Genomic DNA, 9,962 nt, shown 5'->3' on the forward strand with positions numbered 1-9,962 from the left:
ATGCATAATTTTCCCCCGCCTAGCTTGCAATGCCTACATCTGTAAAATTAGCAATGGCTTTAATATTAACAGTACTCTTGTCATTTTATGGCTGATATCTTGCAGGTGTAAACCTGCCTTAGAAGGTTGCATAGTTTGATAAACATCTAACTTTAAAAACTGTGCACCAAGAGGCTTGCACCTTTTGGCCAGTTTGAATGTTACCATCCCAAGTTATACCAAATGCAATGTGCATTTTTGCGTTGAAAAGGGTTTGTAATAATAAATGATTCATTGTTTATTGAGATTTTCAGGTGCTTGACTGTCTCCGATATGTCATAACATTGACTGTTGGTGGCGGAGGGTGCAACTGAAAACTTGCAAAGAATATAAAAACAATGACAAACTAATTCTTTAGCCTGACTTATGTTAACTTGTACCACTGATACTTTGACGTCATAAAAGCTGTGCCAGCTTGTTCACAATGTCTGCGCAGTTTGCTGTGGGCATTCACAGAGGTCACAAATATCTTATTCGTGACATTTGTCCGTTGAATGTAGCCTGTAGAGCTTTGCAGTAGAGTAGCAGTCTGGGTCAGTTGGTACATAGTGAAATATAAAAACCAGTCAAAAGACGAAGGACAGAAAAGAGACGTGGCACGCACGACGACTGGCCGTCGTGTGTGCCACGTCTCTTCTCTGTCCTTCGTCTTCTGACTGGTTTTTACTATTCTGCACAGTTTAACAGGTTGCTTGCGTTCTAGTGTCTATTATAATCTGTTTGAATATTTTTACTTTGTTCAAAGGCACTTATGACAAGGCAAAGAGGAGGGCCAAGAAGGCGGGATGCGAGTTGGCTGTGGACACCATGGAGCTGTCGGGTAATTGCTAGTGTTTTTTTTTTGTTTTTTAAGCTCATGCTTATGTGAAAGGGGAAGGCAAACTTGGAGCAGGGTTACATTTACAGAGCAGTCGCTCTGCCAACTGGGCTGACCAGGAAGCTAGAGGTGACAGCTTCAGGCTAAAGTGGCAAGTCGAAGTGCATGCAACAAACGTTTTTTTCTGGAAAAGCTGCCGGTTTGAGGGGTTGAGTCTTATAAAAGATGCAACTTATAGACCGGAAAATATGGTACTCCCCATTAGACACAATAGAATGGTTCCACCTCTCCTATTGCTGGAAGCACCCTTGAAAGTCTTTAAATACGTAGGAATTTTTGTCACCGAGACCTGTACAAATCCTGATACTTTGCATTTACCAGAGTGCTCTGAAACAACCAAATATGCCATAAATGTGCCGCTTCTGCTGTAAAGTAAATATTTTTGTGCTTCAGCGATGCTGCTGCGGGTGCAGCTGGAGGTGCGGCAGCAGAACAGGGACGTCCTGCATGAGCTGCAGCAGCTGAGGCATGAAGTACGGGTCGTGTCTGAGAGGCTGGATGAAACTGAGCCTCTCAACAAGACCCGTGCAGTGTCTCAGCCTCCCTTGTCGACGGTGCCTCCAGTTCTTCCTCGGCTACCTGCCGACAATATTAAAGAATTAGAGGCAGCCGTGCGGGATGAGGCTGCGGCTGCCACCTTGGTTTGTACTGCCCTTTTATTTGTAATTATGAGGCTATGTAACATGTGGAAGTTCTGTGCTGTTTCATGAAACATGGTGTGGGTTCTATGTGAAGGAACTTTGCATCGCACACACTAAAGAGTTCATGGAAATAATTTGTTTCCTGCTGTATAGTTTCTAATGATATATTTGGACTGGACCTTAGTTTCTTTAACATGCATCTAAATCTAAGCGTACACTGGTGTTCTTGCAATGAGACCTCATTGAAATGTGGCCCTGACTGCCAGAATCAAATCTTTGACCTCGAACTCAGCACCGCAACGCCATAGGCACTGAGCTAGCATAGTGGCTTGCTGAATCGGTTATTTCCAACAGCTCTCCGTAGAGATACACTCATGAAGCAGGAGTAAATCGTTAAGTTAATAAAAATCTATTGTTGATATAAAATGCAAACTGTGGCAGCTTTCTATAGAAGGATACAATGTAGAGCAATTGTGAATAAATTCTTTTTGTTAGACGAGTTGGCACATCGTGAATGATAAAAAGCAGTGCAAACAAGTGGGACACAGTACAGTAAAAGGGGTGCAATGATGTTCTGTATAGACTGTATTTACCTCATTTTAATCTACAGTTTTGTTTTCTAAATAATAGAGTTTGAAAATTCCATTGCAGTTGGATATGTAATGAAAACGACATTTGCAGCAAGTCTAGTGTACCTGTTGTCGAATTGCCTCATTGCACTAACATTTTTTTTTCTTGTGCTACAAGCCCATGAAACAAACTCCTAAACTATCCAGTTTCATGCAATGGTTCAAAGCATTTTCTAGAGCACTAGCAATTACTTTAAGAATGTAAACCCACATACCCTGTGGCCCCTGCTACTTTTTATTCCACTACTCTGGTTTTTCTGTGCTTTGTTTTATCTACCACTATTCTACATTATGTAAGAGAATTTATGCCCTTCATATTGAGTAAGTGAAATACCCTATTTACTTATGTAATGGACACGCTCGCAAATGAACGCACCCCCAACTTTCGTCGTCAAAATTTTAAATTTGTTTTTCTCCCGCGAAATAAACACACCCTGAACTTGCTGCCGTGAAGTAGGAGAGACACAGTACGATGCGGCGTCCGATATGGCATTCAGTGGGTACGATTGTATCAGACGCTGAATTGTACGTGTGTCTCCTACTTTTATAGCGGTAGCATCATATGGACACTCCAGGTGCATTTTTGAAGTCGGCGCCAATGATCGCGGCTTTATCCCGCGTTGGAGGGAAGAAAGCGGGTAAGAAACGCGCCGTATTTCGTCGTGTGCATGGCGCCGTTGGGAGGGGAGGGAGGCGGCACAGCAACTGCACATTGCACGGCCGGGCGTGCCCTATCTTGAAAACGATCTGCGTCGGAGGCTGAGTCTAGGTGCGACGGCAACTTATACTTTTGAGCGTACTCCGTTATCGCCGCTCAGTTTGCATTGAAGCGATACATGGCATGAAGGTCACTTCGCTCGCTGTTGCTGCAGCGCTTCCTCACACCAGCATTTCGACAGTGAGTGTCCGCGGTCATCGAGTGTGATTGGTTCATGTTTGCCTGTGCGCGTTGACACCATGCTGGTTAAATTACTTTGGAAATTTATACGGGCGATAGAACTACTATCCTTACTTTGTATAGCTCTCTGCGCATTTGCTATCGCAATCGATGGTTCGCCTTGCGGACGAAATTGCGGCTTTCTTTAGAAGTGGCCGCGGAAAAGCAAATCGTTCAAAATTTTACCCTGCATATTAAACGCACCCCCCCCCAACTTGCGCATATTTGGAAGAGAAAAAAGTGCGTTCATTATGCGATTAAATACGGTATTGTAATGGTTTCTCTCGCCCCATTTTCCATGCCTTAATGACAAGGGTTGGGAAAGTTGATCAAATTGCGAACAGCTCGAACCATTGCATTGAACATTCAAGGCAAAAACAGATGCTGGCCATATAGAGAACACGGCCCCCGTGAAGGGGAAATAGCATTGTTTAATGTTTTTTCACCTCGGTTGCCATCCGTTTTGTTTTTTGACATGCTTTTTCCCACCCAGTTTAAACCCACAATAAATGTAATGCAGACCAAAATAGTGTTGTTGAAGGGGTTATATGTTCTGCCTTCCCCATGAAGCCTTGTTCACTGACATAGTCGTTGGCCATATGCCTGTTGTGGCTAAATGAAATCAATAATAGTCAGTGAACAAGGCTTCTGTGTCAAAGCCGAAACGTCCTTTCGACAAGCAAGTCGAAGCAAGTGTCAAACCTTCCGATGTCTTACGTGGTTGCCTTCTGTGATATGATGTTATAAGAGGGAGAAAGCTAAACGAAACCTGGCTGTAGAAAAACTAGTATAAATGAGGTATTTAGTGCACTCTGGGGTTTGCCAGTATATTTCTGGGGTTTTAGAGTCCGGAACCTTTACGTAAAGGGACAGACAACTGCTCGGAACATGAACTGAGAAAACCGCTTCTGTAGAAATGACCTATCATACTGGTTAAAATAAGCCATGTTTTTCTCATTAAATGTGGATTTATTTTTTTAATTCTTCCCCAAAAGGTGCGAAAAATGACCCTTGGCGCCCCACATGGCAAAAACATGAAGATGCATTAGTGGCCTGAAGAGGAGGGAAAACTGGAACAACTTGGTATTGATTCATGGGTAAATAAGGAACAGCCCACTGAAAACGTAGACCAAGGGAGACTTGACACACCACAAGTACTGACTTTCAACTGGAAAACTTATTGAATGAACGAGTTTATGAACACTTGAACTGTGCATGCACTTGCAAGGCAGTGAACAATTCATGACATGCACTCGTGGTTAGATCACGTAATAATAAACAAGAATGAATTAAAAAAAAACATCACACTGCTCGGCTGTCAACGATTTGCGGGGTCTAAAAAGGAAATCTCTCTTGGAAGACTATTGTAGGCTGACTAATGCAACCTGGTCCTGCTTTCTGTATTCTATAGGCCTCGCAAATTTGATGAGTCAATTGGTCTGTGTGGCGAAAAAGAATCTCGGTCTGAGAGAATTCTGCAGTGCACCCGAATTAACAAATGCGAGGCGCAAACAGTGCATTTTGGTGCTCCCTGAGGCGCACGTTTACACACCGCCCTGATTGTCCCACGTACACTCGGCCACAGGTGAGGGGGTTGCTGTATACGATTGCAGTGGCGCCAGGCACACGCATATTAGTGTGCCTTACAGGGCAGACTTTTTTTGCATTTGCACCTTTCTCCGCACATTTTATAACTGCTGTGCAGATGCTACCCACTTTCTGGCTGAAAAAAAATATATGCCATGCCACGATCCCCCCCGCTTAGCCATACATCCACTAGCGTTCGCACAGGTTGAGGTGGGGGGGGGGGGGGGGATCGTGGCATGGCAGGCATAGGTTTGTTTTGTTCTTTTCAGCCGGAAAGAAAGTAGGTAGCGTCTGCCCTGTAAGGCACACTAACATGTGTGTTTGCCTTGCGCCACTGCAATCGTGTACAGGATCCCCCTCACCTGTGGCCGAGTGTACGTGGGACAATCGGGGCAGTGTGTAAACGTGGGCGTCAGGGAACACCAAAATGCACTGTTTGCGCCTTGCATTTCGCAATGTACTGCCATGACTGAGGGTGCACTGCAGAATTCTCTCGGACCGAGATTATTTTTCGCCTCACAGACCAATTGACGCATGAAATTTGGGAGGCCTATAGAATACAGAAAGCAGGACCAGGTTGCATTAGTCAGCCTGCAATAGTCTTCCTAGAAGAAATTTCCTTTTTAGACCGCGCAAATCGTTGACAGCGGAGCAGCGCGATGGTTTTTATTTTTGTTAATTCATTATTGTTTAGTATGACCTGATCTAACCACGAGTGCATGTCATAAATTGTTCACTGCCTTCCAGGTGTATGTGCAGTTCAACTGTTCATAAACTCGTTCATTCAATAAACTTACCAGTTGAAAGTCCGCACTTGGGGTGTGTCTACGTCTCCCTACGCTTTCAGGACACTGTTCCTTATTTACCATGAATAAGAGGCCTATCACATGGCTTTCTATTATTGTATGGGGTTCATGGTAGTCTTATTAGTATTAAAATTCAGTCCACATTTTCTGTTATTTTTTTACCTTACAATATGCTGATAAGCCTTCGTTTGAAGTGAAAGTGGCACTGCCTTTGTTTTTGATGAGTTGGCTTGGTAAGTCTATCGACAGAATAATGATAACGGGGGCCAGACAGCCATGATGTAGGTGTGTATTTGGTAGAAAAACGCTGTAGAAATGTAAGAAGGTCTGTACGACAATGCAAACTTATTGTACCAGCTTTATATTTTCAAAAGTGGTTGAAAAGGCCAAAATGTAGGCAGTTACCTGCAGTTGCACTCACTCCTGTGAAAGCAGAATGATAGGCTGCTTTCACAATTTGCAAAGCTACAGGTGCAAACATTGCTGAGGGTTAACTTTTGGTTACCACAAAACTACGTCTTTAAAAACTGGTTGTCAGTGCTTTAACGCAAAATGTGAAGGTCTGAAAATATTATGTTGGTATGCCTTTAAGCTGTTTTGTGCCACACGTATGTAGATCTGGCTTTCCTGCACTCTAATGTCACTTCCCCTAATTATGCATTGGGAATTTGCATGGGAGTAGAATTGGTGCGCTTACAAATGATAGTGAAAGCTTGGAGAGGTAGTTACTATGAAACATAGTTACTGTGCTAAGGGTTATGAAACACAAACATGAAACGCACAGAACAGACAAGACCTGATGCACTTCGTGTTTGTGTTTATTCCAGTAACGCTTAGGTGTTGTAGAGCACATTTACAATTAAAGTGCATTGCGTCACAAACCTCTTCCAGCAAAAATGTTTTGCTTTGCACTCAGCTAAAAATTCACTTCACTTGGCAATAAATTATATTCTGGTAGGATTGGGTAGATTTTTCACCTTGAAAACATTGCCGCATACAATGCTCATTTGCACATCTCTGGCAATTTTTGTCTTTTGCAGCGCAAGCACCTCCTGCAAATAGGAGGGAAGTCACTGCGCGAGGTGGCATCGTATGCCATGAAGGCTGTAATGGCACACTCCGTCCAAGTGCTTTACAGCCTTCATAGCAGGAAGGGGAAGAGGGCATTCATCAATTTGAAGTTATGCCGGATAGTCACAGGTAAAGCTTCCTCAGTCATCCTTTTGCATTGTTGAAGTATTGTGTATACAGCCGAACTCCTCTACAGCGAAATGGCTTGCATAACAAGAGGTTGTCCTTGCCAAAATCGTGTCTTTCATATAAATTGTCAACTTCTACAACGAATAAATTTGGGCGTCCCTGTTGGCTGATTTCATTTTTTACTGTGAAAGCCACATACTCAGTCACCACTGCCCTTGCAGAAATTGCGAAAGTGTGCTCTGCACTAGCACCAATGGCAGCTTAGGTGAATTGCTTGACGAGCATGCCGATCAATTGCATCACACCAGGCAGCTTACACGTTTAGCATCAGCGGGTGAGACAGTTGAATATGTCTCGGTTAGTGAAGACATGGTGTGATCATCACTGATGACGTTAACACTATGTTAGGGAAAACAAGAATGTCAACGAAGGCAACAGGGATGAAGATCCTGTAAATGTATCAAGAATTTTCATGGCGGGGAAGGCGATAGCATTTAATTATCCGCAGCATTACTTTGCGTATCCTGCATTTCGCCGCTGAGCATGCTGTGAACCTCGATTCAATAAGGTCGGCTGCGGTTGCAAATTCTGTCAGATAAACTGTGTGCTAAAGACTTAGCAACTTATTTCACTAAGTCTCTTGAAGGTTTTCTTTTATTGAATGTGTTTGCCTGCTCTATTGTGGGTGATCTTGACGGTGCATGCTGTATGTAATAATTGTGGTCTTTGCATGTTTGTGTGCAGATGTCATCTGTGCGAAAGGGAGGGGGGCGACCTGACACAAGCACAGGACTTCATGAAGTGGTTGCCGAGGTCTGTGGACAGCAGTGGTGGCAGGCAGAGGCGTTTCGCAGAAACGTTTGCAGCAGAGCATCCCGATGATCCCTCCCTTCGGGGCAGGAATCATTGCCTGCCCACTGCTGCCCTCTCCCTGCCCCACCCTTGCCCTCAGGTCCCTGGCAAGTCCACCGTCGGCTCCTCCTGTCCGGCTGCTGCTGCCCCTGCTCCTTCCCCTGCTGCAGCCCCTGCCGCCCCTGCCCCTCCTCCTGCTGCTGCCCCTGGAGCTGAGCACCCCTACTGATGCCTGCATCAGTTCAAGAATTGTATTGTAAATAGTAAAATAGTACTGTAAATAGTATACTAAATAAATTATATTTTCGTTTACGCTTTGCGTGTGTCTGCAGGAAGTTTCCTTCCCGCACTTATTTCCATCACGTTTTCTTCTCTACTAAATGTATAGGCAGTAAGCTAGCATACAAGCAACACAATGGTTGAGTACAGGCTATGCTTGAAACACACTGGATGCAAAATGGCTGAGCACTGGATGTTCTTGAAACTCATTGGATACAAAATGGCTAACCACTGGGTATTCTTGAAACACGTTGGATACAGAATGGCTGAGCACTGGATATTCTTGGAACATGTTGGATACAGAATGGCTGAGCACTGGATGTTCTTGAAAGACTGGATACAGGATGGCTGTGCACTGGCTCTATGCTTGAACTACAATGGATTCTACAATGGCAAACTGTACGGTCAATCTTGGCTCGAACAGTGGGTGGACCTTGGATCGGGTTGCACTTTGCCATGATGCCAGGATTCGGCCAAAATCCGTACCAATTTCTGCGAGCATTGGACCATGCTTGGCCCAGTGGTGTCATGCTGCCTGGGGGGACACTCCTTTTCTGTTGTGGAATAATTTGCTTCCGCCTTCGATAGCGACCGGCTAGCGTAACTTACAACCATTTCTAGTCCGTCAGTCCTCTGCACAAGCACGGCGGCGAGTCCTACGCTGCATGCGTCGGTGTGGACTTCGGTATCGGCGTTTTCGTCGAAATGCGCAAGTATTGGCGGCGATTGCAGGCGTCGCTTCAGTTCTTCAAATGCTTCGACTTGCGGCGTCTCCCACTTGAACTCGACGTCGGCCTTCGTGAGATACGTCAGTGGCTCAGCGATCCGTGAAAAATTCTTGACGAAGCGCCTGTAATAGGCGCACAGTCCAAGAAATCTACGCACTGCCTTCTTGTCAGCGGGCGGAGGAAAGTTGGAGATGGCCGCAGTTTTCTGAGGGTCGGGGCGCACTCCAGACTTGTTGATGACGTGGCCCGAAAACAAGATCTCCTCATATGCGAAGCGGCACTTTTCTGGCTTTAACGTTAGTCCGGAGGTTTTGATTGCTTGAAGAACTGTTTCAAGGCGCCGCAGGTGTTCTTCGAAGCTTGAGACAGACACAACGACGTCGTCCAAATAGACCGAGGCAAGTCTGCCACTTCAAGCCTGCCAGTACTGTATCCATGACGCGTTGGAAAGTCGCAGGTGCCGAGCAAAGACCAAACGGCATGACCTTGAACTCGAACAGTCCGTCTGGTGTTATAAAGGCAGTCTTCTCCTGGTACATCTCGTCGACTTCGATTTGCCAGTAGCCGGTTTTGAGGTCCATCGACGAAAAATACTTTGCGTTGTAGAGTCGCTTCAAGGCGTCGTCAATCCGTGGGAGGGGGTATACGTCCTTCTTCGTAATCTTGTTGAGGCGACGATAATCGACGCCGAAACGTAGCGTTCCATCCTTCTTCTTCACTAACACCACGGGGGACGCCCACGGACTCTTGGACGGCTGGATGATGTCGTCGCGTAGCGTTTCGTCGACTTGTTGCCTTATGGCCTCGCGTTCGCGCGCCGAAACTCGGTACGGGCTCTGACGCAGTGGGCGGACATTTTCGTCGGTTATGATGCGGTGCTTGGCGACAGAGGTTTGTCGAACTTTGGACGACGACGAGAAGCAGTCCTTGTATTGCAGGAGCAGAGCATTTAGTTGTTCTTTCTTATGCCTGGGAAGGTTCTGATTGACCTCGAAAGTTGGTTCAGGTATTATAGTCGTCGTTGCAGGTGCACTGGAATCCGCGAAGGCGAAAGCACTGCTGGCTTGTACTATTTCGTGGATGTAGGCGACCGTGGTGCCTTTGTTAATGTGCTTGTATTCGGGGCTGAAGTTCGTGAGCATCACCGTTGCTTTCCCTGCACGTAGCTCAGCAATGCCTCTAGCGACGCAAATTTCACGGTCGAGCAGTAAGTGATGATCGCCCTCGATTACGCCCTCCATGTCTCCAGGCACTTCGGTACCGACGGAAATCATTACGCTGGAGCGAGGCGGAAGGGTGACTTGTTCTTCAAGCACATTCAAGGCATAGAAACTTATGCTTCTTGCCGGTGGTATCGCGTTGTGCGTTGAAAGCGTTATCGACTTGG

The 9,962-nt window shown here is 45.6% G+C and overlaps 1 protein-coding gene across 1 annotated transcript; it reads left to right on the forward strand.

Moving 5' to 3' along the window:
• The first annotated feature begins 1,311 nt into the window (after positions 1-1,311).
• LOC125946017 (uncharacterized) lies at positions 1,312-6,902 on the forward strand. Its single transcript, XM_049668499.1, has 2 exons — positions 1,312-1,557; positions 6,557-6,902. Exons 1-2 carry the CDS (start codon positions 1,312-1,314, stop codon positions 6,749-6,751), a joined length of 441 nt encoding a protein of 146 aa, XP_049524456.1. The 3' UTR covers positions 6,752-6,902.
• Positions 6,903-9,962: the final 3,060 nt, after the last annotated feature.

This window comes from Dermacentor silvarum, chromosome 5, assembly GCF_013339745.2.
Source record: "Dermacentor silvarum isolate Dsil-2018 chromosome 5, BIME_Dsil_1.4, whole genome shotgun sequence".
Taxonomy (NCBI): Eukaryota; Metazoa; Arthropoda; class Arachnida; order Ixodida; family Ixodidae; genus Dermacentor; species Dermacentor silvarum.